A 26078-nucleotide genomic window follows, 5' to 3' on the forward strand; every position below is an offset into this window, starting at 1 on the left:
GACTCTCTTGGTCCACTTTAGCTTTTCTTCTTTTTCCTGGTTGTTCCTTCTAATGACTTTAGTTTTCCTTTTTTGGCCGCATCTCATCAAGGTGTTTCTCTCAGTGCTTCTCCACAGTTCTACCATCGTTTTATCCCATTTTTCTCTTTCCTCCTCCTTTTCCTTTGATTCACCCCAGAGGATGCTCCAGGCCTTGCCACAATCCACATGCACCAAAACACACCACACACAAACACATTTTAAGTCAATACAAAAAGAATACAGAAGGAATGCACACAATGATATTTCTCGTCTCGTTCAGATTGCATCTAATTACTACATGTTAATAAATGCTACAATATTTTAAGTTTTCTAAAGACCAGGGTAAAGACGCATCTGAAAAGTGGAGTGAGGGATTGTGATGTCACCCATAAAAATGGCTTACTTCCTGCTTCAACCAATTGAAATCAATGCAGTCGCCGTTTTTTTCACAATACGGATGCAGCCATGTTGGAGCCAGATGTCATCAGTAAGCAGTGATTGGTCTGTGTTGGCTCCGTGTTTCTATGACAACCACTCTCACCAATTAGGAGCAAGCTTTTCGAAGGCCACACCCCTTCCACTAACAAGAGGGCTGTGCAGCTGTCAATCAAACCTTTTCAACGTTGGACATGAGGCTGCATACATTTATTGGTCAATATATAACTTTAGTTCTATATTAGTTCTTATATAAAAGGTATCAGAACCAGAACCAGTTCTTCTGACCAACAGAATGACTAACAGCTGTTTATTTCTCCATAGAAGGAATGGAATTTTGGCTTCTTGGAGCCACCGGGTACTTCCTGTTTGGAACGCCATGCGGGAGTGGCCACTCAGTCCAGTTCTCTTCTTGTAGGGCGGCCATAGTGCAGGGTTAGGGCGGTCGGCCTCCAGTCGGAAGATTTCAGGTTCAATTCTCGATTCTTGCTTGCCCGTCGAAGTGTCCTTGGGCAAGACACTGAACCCAAGACACTGAACCCCATCTAGCCTCTGATGGAAGGTTGGTGCCAGTGTTTGGCAGCAAAGCCGCAATCAGTGTGTGTGAATGTGTGTGAGAATGGTTCAATGGCACTGTGACTGTAAAGCACTTTGGGCCTTCAAGGAAGGTAGAAAAGCGCTTTACAAGTACACACCATTTACCATCTTCTACATCCAGTGATGAAGTACCATGGCTTTGGTCTTTCTTTGGGCCCTTTTAAGCACCACAAGCAGAGTGTAGATAGTCTTCACTGATGATTGTGTTTTCTTAAACTGCGTGTACACAACAACCATCGTCTGACTCAGAATTACAACACGTACATCGGGCTCAAACATATGGAAGCGATTACGTAGCATAAATAAAAAGCAAAGTCAAAACCAGAAATGCTTTTTCATTTTCAAAATGAAGCTGCATTTTTTGACTCAAAAATATAATGAAAAAGCAATCCACCAAAATGCTTTTTCATTTCCTTCCTCAACACAGCTTATTCTGTCACTTAATTAAAATTAAAATGAAAATGGTATTTGACATTTCATTTTCAAGACGTTCCATGGTAAATGTGTAGCATAATTCATTTAGAAATGTCTAATTTGACCATTAAAATGGATTAATAGAAATGCTTTTTAATTTTCAAAATGAAGCTGCATTTTTTGACTCAAAATTAAAAAGAAAAAGCAATATTTCAAAATGCTTTTTCATTTCCTTCCTCAATACAGCTTATTCTGTCACTTAATTAAAATGATAAATAAAATGGTATTTGACATTTCATTTTCAAAAAGGTCCCTGGTAAATGTGTACCAAAATTCATTTAGAAATGTCTCATTTGACAATTAAAATGGATTAACAGAAATGCTTTTTAATTTTCAAAATGTAGCTGCATTTTTTGACTCAAAATTAAAAAGAAAAAGCAATATTTCAAAATGCTTTTTCATTTTATACTTGAAACCGCTCATTCTGTGTCATAATTCAAACGAAAATGCAAAGAGGGGATTGCATTTGCATTTTAACATCCACCCCGCGCAAGTTGTCACAATATTCAATTCGAAAAAGCATTAGCAGAGGGGAGGCGGGGCGATGACGTCACTGCTCTCTCTGTGTGTCCGGCTGCTGACTGACGCACACACGCGCACCAAGAGCAGACTGTGTTAGCGGCAGAGACGAGGGTTTTGTGATGGTTGTGAACTTCTGATGAGTTTCCACAGCTTCTCAGGACTACATAACAGCATGTCCGCCTTCTGCGGTCCTCCTCCTGACCCACCGCGGACAAGCTTTGTTCTTCGGACCGCCAGCTGCCTTCACACAGCGGAGCGCGAAGCTCCGATGATCGCTGAGGCGGAAATGCTGCTGCGATCTGAGAAACCATCATATGAATTTGTGTTTCCAGTGGTGTCCAGAACAAAATAAAGACTGATGTAATTCACAGATATTTACACATTTATCTGCAGCTTTGCGGTGAATTTGCTGTTTGATTTATTAAGATCCAGGAATCCAGGTTTGAGCTGGCCAGGTCCAGCGGTTTTTGAACAGGACCCGGTTTTACGTAATCTTAATGTGAAAAATGCAGCAGAATGTTCCTTTAGCTCCCTCGCGAATCAGAAGCTGTGAATCGTAAGCCAACTTTAGCGTCGTCTGACCGCACGGATTTAAAAACATATAATCGAGCAGAGCAGGCCGTAAAATATTAGCATTACTGTAATAAAAGCACATTATGAAGATAGTCTCCTGCAGCTTAGCGCTGAGTGAGTGTTTTTGGTCCAACCAGCAACGTTTAGCATCGAGAAATCTGCTATCTGTTGATGGAGCTCCAGCTGTCATCAAACAGCAAATTCACCGCGAAGCTGCAGATCAAGGTGTAAATATCTGTGAATTACATCAGTCTTTATTTTGTTCTGGACACCACTGGAAACACAAACTCATATGATGGTTTCTCAGATCGCAGCAGCATTTCCGCCTCAGCGATCATCGGGAGCTTTGCGCTCCGCTGTGTGAAGGCAGCTGGCGGTCCGAAGAACAAAGCTTGTCCGCGGTGGGTCAGGAGGAGGACCGCAGAAGGCGGACATGCTGTTATGTAGTCCTGAGAAGCTGTGGAAACTCATCAGAAGTTCACAACCATCACAAAACCCTCGTCTCTGCCGCTAACACAGTCTGCTCTTGGTGCGCGTGTGTGCGTCAGTCAGCAGCCGGACACACAGAGAGAGCAGTGACGTCATCGCCCCGCCTCCCCTCTGCTAATGCTTTTTCGAATTGAATATTGTGACAACTTGCGCGGGGTGGATGTTAAAATGCAAATGCAATCCCCTCTTTGCATTTTCATTTTAATTATGACACAGAATAAGCGGTTTTAAGTATAAAATGAAAAAGCATTTTGAAATATTGCTTTTTCTTTTTAATTTTGAGTCAAAAAATGCAGCTACATTTTGAAAATTAAAAAGCATTTCTGTTAATCCATTTTAATTGTCAAATGAGACATTTCTAAATGAATTTTGGTACACATTTACCAGGGACCTTTTTGAAAATGAAATGTCAAATACCATTTTATTTATCATTTTAATTAAGTGACAGAATAAGCTGTATTGAGGAAGGAAATGAAAAAGCATTTTGAAATATTGCTTTTTCTTTTTAATTTTGAGTCAAAAAATGCAGCTTCATTTTGAAAATTAAAAAGCATTTCTATTAATCCATTTTAATGGTCAAATTAGACATTTCTAAATGAATTATGCTACACATTTACCATGGAACGTCTTGAAAATGAAATGTCAAATACCATTTTCATTTTAATTTTAATTAAGTGACAGAATAAGCTGTGTTGAGGAAGGAAATGAAAAAGCATTTTGAAGTATTGCTTTTTCATTATATTTTTGAGTCAAAAAATGCAGCTTCATTTTGAAAATTAAAAAGCATTTCTATTAATCCATTTTAATGGTCAAATTAGACATTTCTAAATGAATTATGCTACACATTTACCATGGAACGTCTTGAAAATGAAATGTCAAATACCATTTTCATTTTAATTTTAATTAAGTGACAGAATAAGCTGTGTTGAGGAAGGAAATGAAAAAGCATTTTGAAGTATTGCTTTTTCATTATATTTTTGAGTCAAAAAATGCAGCTTCATTTTGAAAATGAAAAAGCATTTCTGGTTTTGACTTTGCTTTTTATTTATGCTACATAATCGCTTCCATACAAACAGGGGGAAATGTGTTCTATCTGATGTGAATCACTGAATGTAACTTGGATTCTTGGCTTTTGTCTTAAGGAAGGTGTGTTATTGTGTTAAGCGTTTTTGGTGTGTCAGATTTTGTTTCATAAATATCTGGCCCAAAGAAACCAAAACAGAACCAGCATTAAAGGAATGTCACAGATATAGTAAAAACCTGTTTAAAAAGATGCAAAACAAATAATCGCGGGATGCTTCTTCAATGTCTATAAACTATTTTACCCAGTAATGAATGATTTTGATGAGAGATCCTCTTATACCCTATTTATTAAGTGAAAATAATCGTGTCAACATGTTAGTATGTGTGTGGAAATGGTTTCTATTTCATTTGTTTATTCAATAGTTTACAAAAAGTGCAGTTTCATTTCTTCCTCTTTTTCCAATTGATTTGTACATTTATGTATTACTTTTTAAAAAATCATATTTTTGTTCCATACATATTCATGAAAGTTTTCTCTGCATTTCTTCACGTTTCAATTTGTTAAATTCCAGACTTTTAGATACTGTGAAGCAGAACCTCCATCCACAGCTCAGCTGGTCTTCTGGGTATCTGTGGTCAGATGGGAGAGATGACTAAACATCCATCTGACCTCATATCCTGACTCATAGGAGCATTTCAAGTCACCGTCAAAGTTAAAGTCCCTCTGCAATCATCTTTTGATCTACTTTTAAAGCAGTGGTCTTTTAATTATGATGATGCCGTTTTGATGTTTAAACGTTTTCTAGGACAAAGTTTCTGCAGAGCGGCAGGAGTTCATTGGAAATTCACCTGTTAGCTGTTGGCGAGCCTGTTGGTGCGGAGGAAGCCCGCCCCTACTTCCCTTCATCCATCTGTTTGCACTCTCTTCTGCTAACTTACACTTCATCACCAACTTAACGTGACTGGTTTAAAGAAATACTCAGAAAATCTTAATTTTCTTTATGTATGTCCTCCATCATCAGAAAAATGCAATAAAAACATTTTAAAAACACCAAAAAGACCATTTTAACTGGAGCGTGTTTTTAAGACATTTCTTTTTTTTATAAAGCATTCAGGAGTTTAAATAAATATGATAACATATCTGTTTTTCCATATTCCTAGTTTAGGATATGATTGTCCCATTTGATTTAAAAAAGTTGGTCTAGAAGATGATCAATTCAGATTTAGCAGTTTTTAAAGACCTACCAAAGCTTTTCCTGTAGATGAGGAACTAAAATAAAATGTGTTTATAATGTGTCCTTTCATTTTATCCTGTGATATCAGGCAAATCAAGAACATGTAAGCGTGATTCGATTAGGTTTTTAAACAGTTTATGGTAAAGTGTCATGAAAAGAATTGAATTCCCATCTTTATGCCTTTCCTAATACCCTAAAGAATGTTGCTGCACCAGCAGGACTACAACAAAGTAGTAGGGGAAGGTGAAACCACCGTGGCTCTGGGAAAAACGAGGCAGGCACTAGACTAGATCAGCAGAATAAACAGTAGTAAATTCTGCTGGGAAACTGGAGAAAAACACCGATCCAAAGGGTTCCGTTCAGCGGAAGAATACAGCCGTTCTGCGGTCTGGTAATGCTTTGGGATTGAGCGGAGAAACACGCGCATGGATGGCAGCTGTGATGCGGCTCCAGCGTTTTTTTTTTTTTTTTTTTTAAGGCTGGAAGGAAAGAGGCTGCCGCTCGAGCGGGTGGAGACTGCTCTACGTTTAAATCCCCCTGGCTGGTTTTTCACATTTTAGACACTAATTACGTTTTTGTTTTTCTTTGTACCGCTGGACGCTTTTTAGATAGCTACTTTAATGTCGCCCATAACAGGTCTGTAAGGGCGTCGTGGTTGGGAAGTTTTTCTCGGGGGGGTGGGGGGACTGGCCAGTGAAGGGCCATGGCAGTCGAGGCTCGGCCGGAGCTGGTCGGGAAGCGGTTCCTCTGTGTCGGCGGGGACGAGCCGCCGGAACTGGGCACCATCGCCCGGTGGCCGTGGAGGTCCGGGGTTATACGGGCTGTGAACCACCGTGACGGCGACCCAGTCGACCTTACGGTAAGAAAAAGGCGGTTTGTCCTCATTTTCTACGTTTGTGTGGCTACAGCGAACGGGGGGGAATCGGGGCTGTTAGCTAGCTCGCGCTGCTGGATTATCCCGCTCCCGGGAACAGGCTGGCGGCTCTACATCGGGCTGTCCTGCTGTCTCGCTCGGGGTTTTTGTCATGGTTTCGTGTTCGTTTCGTGAGTTCGGTTCAATCCCCCGGTCTTCAGACCGCTCGGTGAGCCGGGGAGGGGGGGGGGGGGGGGCAGACGAACAGCAGGGGGTGATGGGAAGCAAACATGCAGTGTGTGTCCAGACAGCTCTCTCTCTCTCTCTCTGCTGTCCATTTATTTCAACTCTGTCAACATTACATCCCGCGGAACCTCCACTGCGGATCCTAGATCCCCTGAAATGTCCCGGCGCCCCGTTTTCTAACAGCTGCCATCCTCATCCTCAGACCGTGGCGGCGCGTGGCAGAACGCCCGTCCGTCCGTCCGTCCGTCCGGGCGCCTTCATCCGCGGCACACCGCTCATCATCAGCTGACGGAAGCTGGCGCTCTGCAGCTTCTCCTGCAGGGTGATCGGTTTTCACCTGAGCGAAATGATCCACCTCCTTTCGTGATTCCCGCTCCCTCCGTCTGTCCGATAATAACCCCCATGATCGACCTGTGCAGGAATTCTGGCAAAAAGTGTCCAGCTGCAGGCGGAACAATGGTCGATGTGTCCTGAAGGACTGTCTGCGTGGTCACAAACTGGGTCTCATTGGCTGCTTGTACGTGGATGCAGGCAGTGCTCCTGTCTTTTAATCATCACAATAATCATGCCCGAAGCAGCAAATAATGGGCTGTCAGGCTCCTGGCTGGAAAATACGCAGCATTGCACTGATCTGACTGGATCATCAGTTTTCTTTTGTTCTGAGATGCCTCCTCTCAGCCTGTGCGGATACTCCAAAGCACAGCTCCCACTGGACTGTTTGGTACCTTTTCTGGTGGTACATGCGTCCTTCATCGGCACATGTTAGCAAGTCATCAGATAAATCATCACACGCTGGCATGTGAAGTGAAGGCGCCTTTGTCTCCGGTAATTGGAAAGACATCTGTTGTCTTTTGGTTGTATTTTGTTGAAACCCGGCCAGCATAAGTGACAGGTTTGTGTTTGTGATTTCCTGCTTAGCTTTTTTCATAAGAAACCAGACAAGTCAGCCTAATTGTTTTCCTAATATTATGATGTACCCATAAGACGTCTACTTAACTCAGTGGATCCCTTCAAGTGTCACAACCAAAGGGTTTGCAGGGGAAAATGTGTACTTTTTTCTTGAACAGCTTGGTCCTTGCTTCCCAAATCCTTTGTCGAACCGGTCGTCGCGTGTGATATGATTTAGGCAGAGTAGTGTCCTGGTTTAATCCTTACAATGGGGTACAGTCTCATTAGTAAGGGGCTTAACTGGCTGAGTGAATACAGTGGTGAAGGATTCAAGATTAGATTAGAAGTGTATCAAGCCAAGCTGTCAGGTCTTTGTCACTGTTTGTGGTCACACATGGAAACACTCAAATGTCGCGTTTCACTGTCCATCCATTGATTGTGGTGTTTCAAGGAATCCGGATGTATGACTTTATTTCACACGGATGTAAAATGGAGGAAATTCTTCAAACCGTTGAAGCTAAAATGTGTTCCCAGACAAAAGAAAGTCCCTGCAGAAGGACTCTTTACCTCTGCTCATGATTACCTTACTGTTACTCCACAGATGTCAGAATCTACCGCTTGAGTAATAAGACACACGCGTTATCAGGTCTAACACCGCAGATTCCTGCATCTCTGAACTGTTATCAGTTATGACGGAGTATTGCTGCTAGATTCCTGAATCAGTTTGATTAAAGAGGAAAACGTCCCATTCCTGCTATAAAAGCATTTTTACTTGTTTGCGTTTTAAGCGGAACAAAAGAAGAGCTTTGACTAAATACATCTACACATTTTTACATTAAAAACTAACAGAAACCCAGAGTGAGATTTGATTTAAACTGTGTGTTTTTTATTTTATAAAACCAGTGCTGCTGTTCATAAAGGACATCAAACATACTTTAATTTACAGCGTTCGCTTTAAATTAAAGTGACTTTACGCGTTACATATGTTTCAAATGAAAAGCTGCTTTTCTCCACGTCAGAATCAGCTGATTTATGTTGATCGCAGGTAACAGTCGAGAAGTTACAATGTCCGAGTCTTCCCCTACCCCTCTAATTGTAGGGGCATTCAGAGGGGCAGGGTTGTCTGAAATGGTCTTTTGAAGGGCTAACCCTCACGTCGGATGGGTGCCGAGTCGTGGTGTGGATTGAGACCCATTAGGGAAAGGCCTGGTCAGAGAAGCCCGGGGCTCAGAGGGTATCTTTGAGGTGTTCACACAGGACTTTTGAGGGTCCAGTTAGTCTGGAGTCTGTCTATATTCTGAGGCTTCTGGTGGCTTTCTGAAAAAGTTTTATTTATAGTGGGCCTTAAATAATAATTGAATAATAATTCTCTGTTCCTCACAGTCCAAAGGAACAGAAAAACTAAAGTGTGTATGTTGATCATTACATTCCAGTAATCAGTTTTGAAAATCCGTTAACAAGCTGAACATCAACGAACAGACTCTGATCCTGCCCAACTTCTGCTGGAATCGCGGGTTTTTGGGAGCTGTTGTGCACGTTCAGACAAACATTTACACATTTACGCATTTTCAAAGCGTGGTCATTTAACCTCCAACCAATCGCTAGCGCTGCAGCAAAGTTAGCGAGTGATATCAGAGCTATCCAGCTGTATAGTTTAGATCCAGACTCCAGCTCAGACCAGAAAAACAAAGACGTTCATGGATGTATTTGTCTGACAGTGGATGATCAGAATGGAGCAGAGCAGGGATCCTCTGGCTTGTCGTTGTAGCTTCTACGGAACAACTACACGCTTTTTCAAGCGGCATTTTTTATTCTGCTCCTGATATGCTACGATTTGAATGCAGAAATACTCAGAGATGCAATTTTATTCTTCGTTTTCTTAATAAACGTTCTCCATAGTCAGAAAAATGTCACAAGAACATGTTAAAAACGCCAAAATCCAGATTTTCATTGGGGTGCGTCTTTCGGTTTCTGCTTCTTGTAAGAATCCTGCTGAGTGCTCACCGGTAAAGCTGAACCCAGGAAGCATGAAACCACCACACTCCTCTGGATTCTCTGTGAATGAAGAGAGGAGGGTAACCAGTTTGTCTCCTTTGTTTGACTTTACAGTGGATGTACAGTAGCACCACTGCTGGTTTGTTTTTGGAAAGTGGGCTTCATCTGTGCTGCTGATCAGCAGAAAGTGATGGATGTGACCGGGGAAGAACCTTCCACATCCATCCATGCATGATTAGTGCAGTGCTGCAGTTTACTGAGAGGGAGCTGGCTTTTGAATAGCAGCGTTGTTGGGAGCACAAACATGGGCTGAGAGTTAACGTGGCAGGAGAGCCGCTTTCATCTTCAAGTGTACATGTGTAAGGATGTTTACGGTTCTGCTGCTTCCCTCTGACCATTTTAGAAAATATTGCCTTTGTGGCAGATTAGAATTTGTATTTAAAAGACGAAATGTCTTTTTGTCTAATTTCTACTCATGTATCACCATAAACCAACGTCAACTATATCGTTATTTCATTTAGGTTTGATACTTTCCAAGGTAAATGAGCAGTTCTGAGCAGACGTGCTACATTTAAAAGTGTCCACAGTTTACTCTGTTTTTTGTGTGCTTCCTTATGAAGTCCCCTGAAGACTGGCCTAATATAAATTAGAAAAGTGAACCTAAAGGTGTTCGTTTTCAAAGATGGGTCCCGCTGAAAGCCAAAGCTGGACAGACTGTAACTTTGCCTCAACTCAAACGGGAAAAACGTCACAGCATTTAGTTGTAAAACATCAACCCTTTTTAACCAATAGATGAAAAAACTGAAACGATTTTAAAATTGATTCCTAAAATTATTATTGCTTTAATCACATATAAACAGTGGCTTCCTCATTTTAGAATTTACAAAAAAAAACTCAAATAACCATGTATAGAGGTACTTCTGGGTATTTTCTGTAGACAATGTTTAGTGGCTTTAATGATCTAAAGCAGGGGTGGGCAATTCCGGTTCTCAAGGACCGGTGTCCTGTAGGTTTTAGATATTTCCCTGTTTCAACACACCGGATTTTAATTAACAATCATCATCCCCACATCACCAAGGTCTGCACAACTCTGTTGATGACACAGTCATGTTTGTCATGGTTGTGTTAAAGCAAGGAAAGACCAAAAACCTGCAGGAACACTGACCCTCCAGGACCAGAATTGCCCACCCTCATCTAAAGGTTAGATTCAGGCTAAGAAGGGCTGAATCCACTTTGTGTTTCTTCCATTTCATTGAGAGAACCGAAATTCACATACACTTGGAACCTCGGTTCCACCGACAGTGATCCGCATGGGCACACAAAGTGTCAGGTTTCCATGTACCATCCCACTGAGGGCGGTCCTTTGAGCAGAGCGCCATGTAAAAATTAATATAACAATGTGTACAAAGTTATTCATTTAGATAATGGAATCAATGGACCTATGCAGATCTGCAATGTCTTGGCCTTGTTCAATGCTGTTGAAGTATTTTTTTATTTTGTTGGGACAGCAGCAAACATCCCCCCCCCCCCCCCCCCCCTTTCAAACAGGTCCTGCCTTCTGTTTTTCACTGTGTAGATTGATTGGTCTGGGTCCCGGCGTACAGGAACATAAAAGCACAGCAGATTGTTTGTGCTTTCAGTGGGACCTCTATGTCTGGCTTTAATCATTGACTGTATCAGAGAACTGGACCGGGTGAGTGTGAAAGGGCCTTACTTCAGGCTTCAACCAAATGAAGTCACGATGCAAATGCTGCCATGTTGGAGTCAGACGTCGTCAGTAAGCAGTGATTGGTCCAGAAGATGTTGCAGAAGGGTATTGGAGCTGGAATGGTTCTCCTGACCAATAGAATAACTGGGTAACAGCTGTTTATTTCTCTGTAGGCATCTATGGGAATTTGGCTTCTTGGAACCAGTGGGTACTTCTATTTGGAAACCAGAGGGGAGGGGTCACTCGGTCCAGTTCTCATAGACGGTCAATGGTTACAAAACAAGTACCACAGCTATGGGTTTGTACCGCTGTTGACCAGAGTCACAACGTCTCTGGTAGGATTGGGCCTTTAATGCGGCTCTTTGTTCTCTGTCGTCAGTCCAGGAGCAGAATCGTGTCAACATTAAGGGGATGGGAGCTCATGGTTGGGTTTGCTAGTTACATTACTGAGCTGTTCTTGGAGTTTGAGCTGTCAAAAATCCAGATCTATCTTACTGATTCTAAAAACTAAAGTATTGTCTCCTAATCAGTATATAAATCTGTTGTTCCTTCTTGACCTCAGGGGTGGAGGTTGAACTACAACTCTTCATTTTCATCTTTTAGCCAAACAAACAAAACCATTAATCATTAAACTTCCTATTTATTCATTTAAATGATCCTTTTTTATCTATCTAGTGTACATCATACAGGGTTTTCCACTTTGGTTTGCTGTGGTCTTGCACAGGACATGTTTTCCCCTCTTCCAACACCCTTGGAGAGCATGCCATGGGCCAATGAAGCAGGGGGAATTGAGTCATGTCAAAGCTGGTAAAAGCTGGTGCCTCGTTTCCCTTTCTACTCACCTTTCTGCTGCTGTCTACAGAAACACTGCTTTAGTAAAAGAAGGAAGGAGGGACGCTCTTGAAGGTAAACCAACTGTATGGAGATGCAAAAGCTAAAGCCGTGTATTCCTGAAGACCTGCAATGTTCCTGTTTGGAGGCGGCTGAACTCATTGCTGTCATGAGGCCTTACTGAGACTCGGTGCTTTCACCAGAGTGAGGTTTTAGTGCAGTTACAGAAATAAACACAGCAATATTGTTGACAATGGGTTCTCTGCTGAACAGTAATGCACTGAGCTGTAGTTTTTCATCTGACATCCATGTGAAACAGTGTTTTGATTGCACAGTAACTGGATATGTGTTGGAACTTTGTCTCCTAAGGCACCAGAAAACAAACAGAATACTGAGTGTAAGATGAATCCTGGATGGTATGGTTGGATTTTCCCCTTCCCCCAGTTCAGTGAGGCTCACGGACCGGCGCACACGCGGCACTAAATCTTCTTGACACATTGCCACATACAGCAGTCATAAAGGCTTCTGCAGACTTCCTAGATAACTCTGGGAATATATTTAACTCGCATGTTTACCTGCTGCTGTGGTCTCGCAAAAACAAAACAACAAAAAGCGAATTTAGGAAAATGGGAGACCTAAATAGTTTCAAGCTTAAAAATTCCTAAATGCAGGATAAGCCACACTAGCCGTGCTCTACTTTTCTATTATCTGGAACTAACTCGGATACTTTTTGTTGTCTTCAAGGCAAAAACAGATTTTTGAGGATCACGACCTAAAAAAAAGTGGAAGGTTTTGTGAAACATGAAGGGGAAACAAAACGGATAATAGTTTGAAAGCGTTAATCCTCCGTCACATATTCATACTTCTGTGCTCCAAACCCCTTTCTCCTATTTGATGCTGGTGCTCGTCATTCTAGATATCTGACCACAGGAAATAAGGAAACTTGAGCCACAGTAAGTAAATCAGAGAGAAGCTGAAAAACTGGAATCCCACCAGGAAGCAGCAAAAATAAGTTTCATGTCCTAAACAGAAACGAGCCACGTTTCCTTAAAGGCCTTTTAGGGTCGACCAAAGATTGTGTAGTAACTATTGCATTAAGATTGTATGGGGATATTATAAAGGGCCGTGCAGCCAGAGATTTCACACATGTATCATCATGTGTGACGGTGTTCTCAGCCTCCACACGCCTTCTCCATAGGAGAGCCGCCTTATGCTTTTAGGACCATGATGCTTTTGCCCAAATGACTCTCTTCAGCATTGAGATTACCACTAACAATAATAACACAGACGAGAACATGCATCGCTGTGGTCAAAGTTACATAGTCCGCATAAGAGAAGGCCCTCTTTGTACTCTGTAGTTCTTGGTAAATTAACAGAGAGAACTTCTTAAAACATAGATGTGAACCTTTGCATTGTTAATTTTGATGCATTTCTCAGTTCTACTTTATGATGCTGAACTCATCGCTAACAGGTCAGCTGCAGGGTTTTTTGGTTTTGCCACTGGTTGAATTTGGTTCCATGAGTTTTTGTTGGACAAAGTAAGGAAGCATCAGGGAAAATGTTCTTTTGGTAGAGCAGGTTTGTTTAGCAGGTTTTGTTTATTGGCAGTGCTAACCTTTTGTTTCAGATTGTTGGAAAAGAAATGCATTTAATTTGATTCCCCCTTAGCTTGTTGTTGTCTTTGTAAACTGTGTGTTGTCTGGTGTTAATAGGAAAGATAAAACCAAAGCAGATGTGTGTATCGCATGTTTTCTAAATGTTGTACAGTCCTGTTGGGCACTTTTCCCTCTGCTGTGTAACTCTGTGCGTGAAAGTCTTGATTCAAGTCAAGCAGGCTGTGGCGACTCGTCTAGCACATAGTGAGACTCCACAGTTGTGCAGCAAAGCTTTGTCGGGTTGTGACGAGTTTGAAACCTAGCTTGGCTACGTCTTTTTGAGCTTCAGCGTCTTTCTCGTCAGATGAGTTTTCTTTGGATGTTAGTGAGCTTGCACATACGGCCGTTTCTTTGGGACTGCACTCGTTTTCTTGTTCTTTTGTTTTTTTTTTGGTACACAGTTGATGGTATATTTGTATATTAAGATGTTGGCTCATAGCTCTTTGGTACTAATAAAAAGCAAAGTAAAAACCGTCTTCTCACTGATTTGGCGCATACTCAGGTAGGTCCCACTTCAAGGAAAATAAATAAAACCCAAAAACTTTTCAAGTAAGCTGGAATTTGTTTTTGGAGTCCAGCAGATTCAAAGAAATCTGCATGAAATGATGGACCGTTGATGCGTTTCAAGGTTTGAATCCAGAAATAGTTGAATGCAGCTGCTGCTCTTGTGTTTTCCATCAGCCAGAACCTCTTTGTCTTCCTCAGGTCGTTTTTTTTTCTTCTGTTTTTTAAAAAGCTTAAGGCCAACAAATTAAAAAGTCCTGTCCAAACTGGGCGGGTGGCGGTATTTTCTTCTGGCTTCCTTGCTGTCAGATTGTGCGGTTTATGAGTCCTCACTGGCATTCTGATATTACTGAAATGCAGAAAGAGATGAGAAGAAGGGAGGAGACAGGGGATTGTGAAAGGCTGCATGCCATTTAAAAAATGAAGAAAAGGAGAGAGGGAGCGAATTGAAGAGCTGGGTACTCTTATTAATGGTTTGGTTTGAGAGAGAGAGGTTTCTTTCTGCTCCGTCTGGCCTTTCTCCCATAGCAACAGTAGCTTAGCCACGTGAATAGCAGTTCCTTTGAGTTCACCCACTGCAAGAACTTAACTCCTTCAGCCCCAGACTGCAGCTCCGCTCTGCAAAGGCAGGAAAGCAGACGGAACGGGCGCAGCGAGGATCTGCAGTCACGCTCTGCTGGAGACCAAAGACTGTTTATAATATTCTGACCTGTTTTTGCTGGAAAATACCTATTCTCTGTTAAAAAAATATGGTGCTTTTAGAAGAGAATTATTTACATCCACATTCCTAAGCTTTGAAAATGTGTTTAAATAATTATAACTTAACACGTCTTGGTGTGTGCAAACCACACTGCTGCTTCTGTCAGCATTTGTATTAATGTTTAGCCGGTTCAGGAGCTGTTCAAGCCACGTTCACACTGCCCTCACGCGTGTAAATGCGCTTTTCGGGTCTTCTGCGATCACACATTTCACACAGAACACGCACGGTTCTACGACCGTTTACAGGCTTTACGTACAAAATGTGCGGCGTTGAAAATTACACCAGTTGAACTTTGACCAATCAGGGACACGGATTTCCCACACCGTCACAGCCCTAGTTTATATCTTGTGGGACACAAATAAAAGTGACTTCTCCCGTACCGATAGCAGAATCGTTGATCTTAACGGTACTGCGGTCTTGAAGAATGTTGCCCTGGGGCTCGGTACCCATCCCTAGGAAAGGGGCACGGTGGAGAACAATCACTGAAGTGGTCGCTTGGCATATAGCCAAAGACACGGTACCCGTATGTACCGTGGAGAAGACGGGGTTTATTAATTGAATTCAAACCTTTGACTGCAGATCTGAGCTGTATTGTTAATCCTTTAGAAAATGGTGCTGCTCTCAAGGTGAATCTTTGTCTCCTTTTAGTCTAGACTACAAAGTGTGACTGAAAACACAGCTGGGACTTTGATTCCAAGAGTGAGATCATTTATTTATTATTCATCCCAGAAATGGGGGTTACATTTGTCTTGAGTTTGATTAAATAAAAGCAAAATTTGCTTTAAGTTTTCTGCCGTTTGTACTTATTGCTTTCCTTAAGTGTGTGTGTGTGTGGTGTGTGTGTGTGTGTGGGGGGGGGGGGGTCGGGAAAAATCGGAAATCGAATTTAAAAAAAGAAATTCGTAGATTGCCCAGCCCTACCATGAGCTATAGGCGCGTTCAAGAACCTGCGTTTTCTGAACGCTCATCATATGCTGGTCTGTCTGTTACTTCAGCTATTTTGCTTGGTGCATTGCTCTTGCAGTTAACACACCTAACTTCATTCCAATAAAGCACAACCATTTAATGTATCCCTTTAATTATGTTGGTTATGGTGTCTTAAAAAAAGCTTGAGGTGTCTTTCTTTTGTAGCACAAATGCATCTATAGTGTTCTCTAGAAGCCTCTTCAAATGTCACCTTAAGAATTCTTAAATACATTTTTTAAATTAAAGCAAAAACCGATAATGGGATTTTATTCACACAGCTTCATGAGGTGTCATCAAATTATTTTGAATGTCAAGCAGTGCTAGTTTTAGCTTTAACATAACTGTGTAACACTTTAAAGTGCCACTTCAAGTGTTCCCAGTGGTCATTTCATTTTCATTGTCACTTTTGGTAAAAAAAAAAAAAAAACTGTTTTCTGCAGAGTGACAGAAGTTCATTAGAAATAAAAATACGGGCCTTTCCTAAAGTGAGGCTCAGAGTAAAACACTGACCCATACAGGTTCAGTTCTGCTTGACTGCAATGTTACCTCATCAAACTCAAGCAGAGTTGCATTTGCGTCTTCTACAGTCTTTGACATTCTATCTTTTCTCGCCCCAAATATTGACAAACTAGTTTTACTTGAATTCTCCCAAGGAAATGCCTATGAACTGAAAATTCCCATTGAATTTGTAACCGTTCACATGCACATTTATGCGCTTTCATTTATTGGGATTCAGTTAACAGAAGGTTGCATAGAAACCGCAATCGTTTGTCAACAGAACAAAGCCAGCTAAACTGGTGCTGGTATATTGTGTTGGTAAGCGTGCTGTGACTTTCTGCAGCTGATAGCTGGCAGAAGGCAAGCGTCCGTCCCCCCCCCCAAATGTTCTTTCAGTATTCTGTAAAAGACTGCCCAAGGTGAACCCCTCCTCTGGCTGAGAGAGGAGCTCCAGCTGACCCATGCGACCCTGCACACAATGTAGACACTCCATAATACGTGACTTTTAATGCTCCATAAATGCAAAAATGCCTGTAGATGGTGTCTAAAACAAAAGATGGACCCACAACAATTTTTGAAAAAAAAATCTAATTTATCTGGAAAAAAAGTCTTTTGTGCTTGGAGGAGGTGGTTTTTCAGGCATATTTTGCGAAACTGCAGTGGAAATGCTTTTTTCAAATTAAATGAGTCACATGACCAACAATCAGTCACATGACTTGGTAGGAATTGGCGGCCTTGGGCGCTGCACAGCGGGCGCCACCAGAGGTCCCACAGTGTCACACCGATCATCTAAACTTGAGTGTGTCATGTGGAATCGTTGGATCCACAGCTCCTCTGGAAAATCACCAACCACCATTTGCCTAAATGTCTTCATCCTGTAGCCCCTCCCACGTGTAAGGACCTCGCCGCTCCATGGCTGAAAAAGACGCCGACGTCTCCTTCGATCAATGACGATGAGCGCTAGTGCTGTGGCAGAAATTTGAATGTTTCCGCTGTCAAATTATTTGTCATATCTGTGTTTTAGCATGAATGATCACATGAGTTGGTTTGTGTTTATTCGCATAATTGTGATTTAATGAAAACTGTGTAATTGTGAAATTGTGTTTTTTTTCTCGACATTTCTAGAATTTTTTTTGCCACATTCTTTTTTTATTAAATTTTCAATGCAATAAAAAAATCTGAAACAGATTTTACATTTCACTTAATTCAGCCTTTACAAAAATTGCAACTTTTATCAACAGTATTTAGGTAATGCCTTCTCTTATTCATAGTCTTATTTTAACACCCCCCCCACCCCAAGAACAAGAGTGTCTCTCCTTAGACATTGACAAAATTAAGAATATAAACTTAACAAACTTAAAATTAAGAAAGAAAAAAAGTAAAAACAGAGGTCTGTTATACCATCCATTCTATTCTAAAGGATCCATAAACTTTACATAATATTTGAAAGGTTGCCATATTTTCAAATTCTTCTTCTTTGTCTTTTCAAATATGTCATTTGGCATTGCTGGTGTTACGTATGTACGCATTAACCACTTGTATTGTGTTAATTTTAGTCTGGAGTTAACTGACACCTTTTGGGCTGCAGCACAAGCAGCCTCCCATTCCTCATTTGTAATTTGTTTTTGGAGATCTTCTTTCCAAGCATTTACTTTATATTGTCAACTTTTGTTTGAATTAGACAAAAACAGATTATAAAACTCATAAATGGCACCTTTTTTGGAACTGTCTCTCACCATGAACTTTTCTAAAATTGAACATGGTGGTTTATTGAGGGTCTTTCATACAAATTTTCTAACTTGGAGAAATTACAAAAACACTTTTTTACTCGACTCATATTTAGTTTTTAACTCTTCAAATGACATCATAACATCTGAATCAGGAAAATATAAGTCCTGGATGGTGGAAAGACCCTTGCTGCCCATATTTTAAAGGTGGCATCCGCTCTACCTGGGGTGAAGAATTTGTTCCCCCAAACTGGGCTGGATTGTGATAGTGGTTGAGTTTGGTTCATGTAATTTAGAACTCTGAACCATATTTGTATCATGTGTTTAAGATTTGGGTTCTTTGTGTCTTTGCGTAGCTTTTTTGAGGTGTTTGAATTAAGAAATTACATTTCTAGAATTTTTGATAAAGTTTTGCACATATGTGTGATGGAAACGCAGCTATAGATGCACTTTATTTGTAGGAGATAAAAAAAGAAATAAGAACAGCACAGAGCTGTCCTCTTGAGAGAAGTGGGACAAAATCTGGGGCTGAAAAAAACAGTTTGCTCAACACTTATAATAATAATAATATTTGAAAATAGTTGATGGTCTACAATGGTCCCTCACTATAACGAGGTTCACCTTTTGCAGTATTGCTGTTATGCAGATTCCTTTTGTGAGTCCAATTTTTGTATGTTTTTTCTTTTGAACAGCAGATTGTGTCCTGCTTGGCTGTAGACCTCATCAATCAATTTGCGTACCATGTTTTCTGTACAGAATACATCCAGTTGGTCAAATCTACTCTTTAGCGCAATCAGATCTTTTTTTTTTCTACAAACGTTTGAACTTTGAAAGTTTAAACGCGAGAGAAAAATGTGAAAATGTTCGTCCCCATCTGAGAAAAGTGGATAAAGTGTGTAGTGAGGAGTTTTATATTAATAAATATCTATGATTTTTAAAAAAAAAAAAAAAAAAGACGACTACTTCAGCTATCCTGGGTTATTTTTAGACCAAAATCTTCAGATGCCCTTCCTGACCCTGGGAATCGAACCCTGGTTTGTCCATGTGGCAGTCGGTCACCCAGTCAACTGAGCCATCCAGCTGCTACAATTTAAAATGGTTACATTTTTTTAAAGGAGTGCTGCAAGCTAAATAAAGAATGAAGCATTGGGATGTTAAAGTAGAGGTAACCAGTGCCCCTCAATTCTATGATTGTGCTCCTCTAATCTCCTGTAGTAAAGATAATCTGTTGTCCTGGGACATTTAGACAAGACTTGTTTCTGTACAGTTTGTTACACACTGCTGTTACAGTTGGTCACACTGCTGTTACAGTTTGTTACACTGCTGTTACAGTTGGTTACACACTGCTGTTACAGTTGGTTACATTGCTGTTACAGTTTGTTACATTGCCCTTACAGTTGGTTACACACTGCTGTTACAGTTGGTTACACACTGCTGTTACAGTTGGTTATATTGCTGTTACAGTTGGTTACACACTGCTGTTACAGTTGGTTACACACTGCTGTTACAGTTGGTTACACACTGCTGTTACAGTTGGTTACACACTGCTGTTACAGTTGGTTACATTGCTGTTACAGTTGGTTACATTGCTGTTACAGTTGGTTACATTGCTGTTACAGTTGGTTACATTGCTGTTACAGCTTGTTACACACTTCTGTTACAGCTTGTTACACACTTCTGTTACAGTTGGTTACACACTGCTGTTACAGTTTGTTACACTGCTGTTACAGTTGGTTACATTGCTGTTACAGTTGGTTACACACTTCTGTTACAGTTGGTTACACACTGCTGTTACAGCTTGTTACACACTTCTGTTACAGTTGGTTAAACACTGCCGTTACAGCTGGTTACACACTGCTGTTACAGTTGGTTACACACTGCTGTTACAGTTGGTTACACACTGCTGTTACAGCTTGTTACACACTGCTGTTACAGTTGGTTATTGCCTTATCTTCTCCTGGGACTATTTACAAAAATCTTACCTGAGCAGGTTAACATTTGGACAGCCCCTCCCACTTTTTAAAATGAATTTTTACCATGATTAAGTAAGAGATAATTTAAAAATGTGGAGTCAGTAAAGACCTGGACTTTACTTTTTTTTAAATTGTTTGCGTTTTAGACTAGTCGTTTGATTTCTGTCTAGTTACAGAATATCTGTTTAACATAAAGCCTAAAATATACATATTTTCCTAAAAACAGAGCCGTCTGCCAGTTGAAATGACATCTTATTTAGTGTTTGAAACATGTCATTTAGCTTCATACCTTCAGTTTAACGGACCGTGCTTCAACCCAGGATTGAATGGCGTCGGTTCTTGACGTTCGTCGGCTGGAATGTGAGCTGCAATTAAACAAGTTAACTCCTGTTACCTGGGGGAAGGATGGTTCAAGCCCACAAGCTTTATTCTCTGCCTTTCACCTGCTGTAGTCCGCCTGTTCTTTTTTAATTCTGATAGATAGATAGATAGATAGATGACTTTATTAATCCCACAATGGGGAAATTTCATTTCTGTGGCAGCAACACGACATTCAGAAATAATCTATATAATATAACATCAATAAAGGACATCACAAATGACATTTATATTAGATAATTAAAAATATTACTAAAATTATTATGAAAAATTATTATCAAAAATGAGATTCTTATTAAATAAAGAAATAAATATTAAATATTAAATAAATAAATACAGCTGCAAAAGTGTAAAAAACATGCGGTCTGCAAAACATGTAAACTGTAAAAAAACATTACAAATTTTTTCAAAATACAGAAATAACTAATGAAGTTCACACCAAAAACAAAAACAAACAATTGTTCAGGAACAAAAAACAATCTAAAATTGAAAAACAACAACTACAACAAAACTAAATGAATCAATGATATAGCTGGTTAAATTATTTTAGCTATAATTTTCATCTTTTTTTTAATTTGAGGGAATTATCATAGCACACAAATGTGGGTTTAGATCAAGCAAGTCTGAATACTACTTGATTCTTTATTTTATGTCATAAATCAATCAGGAAGTCGTCGTTCTGTTTGAATTGCCCTTAAACAAGACTTTTGCTCTTTGCTGAAGACTTGCAATGATAAGATGTTTAGATGTAATGTTCTATAAATGAACATGACTGACAGTTTTTTAATGATAACCTATTGTTATGCTGATTACAAATGTATTGTTTAACCATGTAAATGATGTCTACTACAGATTGTTCTAGTCATTTAATATTAATTTTAATTTATTTGTGCTTTGAAGAACGAGGCATTGTTTTGACGCACAAAAACAATTGAAAGTGTTTTTTTTTCTTTATTCTGTTGATTTAATCTGGATCTTCTGGTTATATTATAAAGGAAAATACAACACTAGTTTGTTCCTCCCTAAATGACTGAGTGCTTTTTGACACGGCTCGACAGATGAAGTCTTTTTGCCGAGCATTGTGCTGTTAGGCTGTGGTGGGATGGTGGCCCCTGTGAAGATTGGGATCGGCCCAAAATGTTTCCATGTGTGAGTTATTTCTCGCACTGCAGAATGTTGTACAACTTTTTTTTTTAGTCCATCGAATGTTAAAAAAATCTGGCTGAAGTACTAATATACATTTGAAATAAATAATATAACTTGTAGTTGCTGATCATTAGAAAGTCCATCCATCTGCTCCCCCTGTTTGGTGCTGTCCAGATGTCCAGATCAAGAGTTACGTCCAGATCAGGGTTTCTTTGGAGCCCGGTCCAGCTTATTTGTGGTGGAGTACACACTGGACAAGCCAGTCCTTCACAGACCCACACAAAGACACACCAACATTCACTCCTTAGGGACAATTTAGAGTTGGAGCATGTTTTTGGACTGCCTGAGGAAGCTGGAGAAAACCCGTACATACACAAGGAGAACACGCACAGATTAGGGACAGGATTAGAACCAGAGCCAAGATGCTCTGAGGCCTCAGTTGTTACTCTGCAGCTCCACTAAACATGAAAACGATACGGTTTTACATGTTTTTCTGTTCTCATCTGATCTTTTTCTAAAGAACTTCTGTGGCTACGTGTCAGAGACTAGGGATGGAGTGTGGTGACGGTTTTGATGCCAGCAACAAAAGGCAGCTTTTTCAGGAGGAATGCTCAGACACTCATGAACTCCACCATGATGTATGGACTGTTTACACAATGAAGGGGTTCATGCCAGGTGAGGTTGACTAGAAGTCGATTCATGGCACCTGGACTTATAGTCTTCTCTTGACATGTCAGATTGATGAAGCTATTTGGACAAGTGGCGAAATGATGGCTGAATGGCAAAACATTTTAAGGAGAGAAGACTTTAAGTCCAGGTTCCATGACTCAACTTCTAAACTGTTGGCCCAAGACTAGGAAGAACACTCCACTATAAACTAAACTCATGACTAAAGACATGACAGGAATCCAGCAGCAAACCCAGTTTTTCTTCAGCATTATTATTACCTATGAATCTAATCCCCTCAGTATTGGAGTCAACTTTTTGTATTAACCATGTTGTTTGGTTGGAGTGCTGCAGCGAACTGTTCTGTTCATGTTCTGAGTGTGTAGATCCATGTTTGCTCAGCCCACCTTGCCTTTGCTTGCAGACTGTTGGTGTTGGCTCCAGCACCCGCATGGCCCTAATAGGGAAAAGGCGGGTACAGATGAAGCGGGATGAGAACTTTTTGCCTCGCCACTTGTTCAGTCAGGCCTCAGCCCACCACCCTGATGCGCGGCATTACACTTTATGTTGAAGCTGCCTAACTCTTTCCTGGAAATATTCAGACGTCAGGCTGTTTTCTTATAGAATGTGTGCAATCGAGCTGCCGTGTAAAACACATTCAAACAGAAGTGTCTTGGGCGTGTCTGGTTTCACACACACACACAGCTGAGTTGTAAGGCGGGGTTTAGTAGTGGCTTCAGAAAGGGCAGTTAGACTGGTGACTATGGAAAGAAGCAGGACTGTGGCTTTGAGTAACACGTTTCAGACGAAAACAGCTCATTTTAATATGTTTTTTTTAGGTTTTGACTTGCCTTAAGCTTTGTGTATTTTCTTAAAGCCAGCCCAGTTAACTGTAATATTGAAAGCATGGCTTTACATTGGTCAGATTTGAGCAGACACCCCCCTCCATTTCTAGTAACAAAAGTCAAATCATTTGAAAGTATGGCTTGGAACATCAGAGTACACTCTGAAATGTGCACTGTCAGGGTGTTGTGTGTTTGTACATTTGTGTCTGACTGCGATGAAGTGTGTGAAGTCCAAAGTTTCTGTTGACTTTGCGACAGCACACTGTTGCAGCTGATCTGGAGGCACAGCTGTCACGACCATCGTGAAAAAACGGGAAGAAAAGCGGCTCACGTTTTCCTCCTTCCCTTTTGTCACATAACATTAGAAAAGTTTGAGCCTCCCTAATAGCTTTACAAAGAAATTAACGATATATGTTTATGATAATAAGGTATTGTAAATAACTGAGAAAACAGTTATGTAATGACTTTAAGCCAAAACAAGAGCACTTAAAATGGATGGAACACATGTGTCTGTAGATAGAACATCGTTATCAGTTCACTGACAGTCCTGGACATTTATTTGGCTGATTTGTTTTATTTATTTTTTCCCCCCCAAATAAATTTGGAGTAAACTTGATGTTAACTTTATTCTGCCGCTGTAGAGATGCACAACTAATTCAAGAATCACAAACCCTAGTGATGGAACATTTGTAACCTAAACCCACAACAAGAGCCCACAAAACATCACTAAATGGTGCTTTCGGATGTTTCTAGAATACTGCATTTCTGGGAACTGAAGCTACTGGGGTCCACATCAGTGCATCGAATGTAACGGCCATCTTTGTTGCTAGGAAACCTGTTTGAGATGTAAAGAATGTATGGAGGTGTTTTAAAAAAACGATGGAGATGGAACGGACAAATCCGATTCCACTGCAGCACGAGTCAAAAAGCTGTTTGGATTACCGGAGACAATAGGTCAAATGAACATTCACATTATGATTGTCTGAAACAGGATCTTAAGAGTGTCCACAAACCCAGTTTGTCCCCGACATTCCTGTTTATGCATACGCAGTGACTCCATAAACTAACACACTTGAGTGGCGTGGTAATTATATGACTCTTTCCAAGTTCACATAAACTTTTGTTCCATTTTTATCCCAAACACTCAAATCCCAAACAAGACAGCCACAGAAAAGTGCTTCTATCTTGAAAAAAAGGTCATATTCCATACAGACCCTGTTTGGGAAAACACATTTGGGATATGTAATATTTTGCCATATTAACACTTTTCAAAGAATTCAAGTGATTAAAAGGCACAGGCGTGCAGTAATCCACTATTTTTCTGTTTTTTGGCTTGTTTTTGTCAGATAATAGAGTTGCTGAACGACATTCTCTCCCTCTAAACCGTGAACTCTGCTGTGAATTATGGTCTGAAAAGTTTCTCTGTGGCTAATTCTTTCCCATAAACCAAGCAACTGTCCATCTAAATGGAAAAAAACAAAACAAATTTCGACAGCGTGTCGGCTGTCCCGGACAATGTTTTAGTCGGAATATAATCAGAAAAATGGAAATGGTGAAAGTCCTCAAACATGCCTAAATGCCATATACAGAATATTACATACATGCAGATGAAGCTCCCTCTTTGGAATGTGGTGTGCATGTGAACAAAGCTGGTGTTGGAAGCTAGTTTGGGTCACTCTTAACCCAAAAACGGAGCATCTGGAACAGATTGAGCCCCCTCTCAGACTGCAGAACGTATCCAGAGTGCAGCGCTTGGAACATTAAAGGTTTTTTTATAGACATAAACAAATGTCCGGTTACAATGCATGATAATCTGGCTGTATAATGTGTAAGGACTGTGTTTTCTTGTGCATGGTCCCTGCAGGACTGCACATGCTGGCCTGAGTGACTTACATGCAGCTTTTAGGACGGCCAGTGAGTGGAGATGTAACATGAGATTATTCCTTGAGAATGTAGGGCAAGGTTCTTTCTCCACACGTGTGTGTCTGTCTACGCCTGCTGCGCTTGCTTGGTGGCTTTCAAGTGCACATCCGTACGTTGTTTGTGCGTGTGTACTTGCTTGTGTAATTGGATTTGATAGTAAATGTAATAATGGCTTGAAAGTATGCTTTTGTGCAAAAGGCGGGAGTGTGTTTGGAGCAGTTCTTGTATGAACGATAAGTCAGTGTGCGTGCACGTGTGTGTGTGTGATCACACTTGGCCTGTGAATGCTCGCTGTGTGTGAGAGAGTGAATTACCAGTCCCAGTGCAGCCGCTGAAGAAGGGAGGGTGTTCTGCTGATGGCTCCATTGATTGGTTCCACACTGCCTGTAACATGACCTCCACAGCAGATGTCTGTAACGCTGCCAGTGACTTCCACACATGCATCGGTACCGCCAACACCCACAGGACACAAGTTTACCAACTCCATGCTACACTTTTTCACCTTCTCTGTTAGTATGTCGACTCACTCTGCGTTGCTGTCACAATCTGCTCCGATCACTTGTCACTGAAAGGGTTTTCTTGTGAAAAAGTTCACACTTTTTCCTGAAAGAGTGAAAAGGATCTTGGCAGGGGGCTGGGAGACAGGAAAGGCGCATGCAGAGGATTTTAGTCCAGCTCTGCTGGCTTTGGCAGTACAGGAATGCAGCTGAGGTTGTGTTGAGGCTGCTGGAGGACAGTGTGTCACCTTTCTCTAGTATTTCACATCCTCCAGAGAGCTCTGAAAAAAAAAAAACCTCTCCCCATTCTGCCAGACGGCATGATGCTAGTTTTATGACTCGTCCATACATCCATCTTTCAATACATGCAGTAAGGCAAAGGAGGACTGAGCTTAAAAACATCAACTAATCTTTGCACTATCGGTTCCTCACATGCATTCTATTGTTTTGTTTTAAGGAAAAAATACTTCTCTCTTTGTTTTTAATATAAACATTTATAATTTTAGGAACCAAAGTTTCACATCTTTGCACTTTTGGTCACGAATTGGGTGAAAACAGTTTCTCATAACTAGAGCTGTGACGGTGTGGGATTTTTGATAACCAAGGGGGGGGGCACGGTGTTGCGGTTACCCCCCCCCCCGCCACCGCCA

The 26078-nt window shown here is 40.8% G+C and overlaps 1 protein-coding gene across 2 annotated transcripts in view; it reads left to right on the top strand.

Annotated features, from left to right (window-relative positions):
* Positions 1-5823: 5823 nt before the first annotated feature.
* jmjd1cb (jumonji domain containing 1Cb) overlaps positions 5824-26078 on the top strand; it is a 98430-nt gene continuing 78175 nt past the window's right edge. For both annotated transcript variants that reach the window (XM_023949613.2, XM_023949614.2), the window contains exon 1: positions 5824-6228. In XM_023949613.2, coding sequence (XP_023805381.1) covers positions 6073-6228 — 156 coding nt within the window. In that variant the 5' untranslated portion in view covers positions 5824-6072. The remainder of the gene's footprint in view (positions 6229-26078) is intronic.

The sequence above is a fragment of the Oryzias latipes genome, chromosome 19, assembly GCF_053564925.1.
Source record: "Oryzias latipes strain Hd-rR chromosome 19, Olatipes_Hd-rR_3.1".
NCBI classification, from domain to species: domain Eukaryota; kingdom Metazoa; phylum Chordata; class Actinopteri; order Beloniformes; family Adrianichthyidae; genus Oryzias; species Oryzias latipes.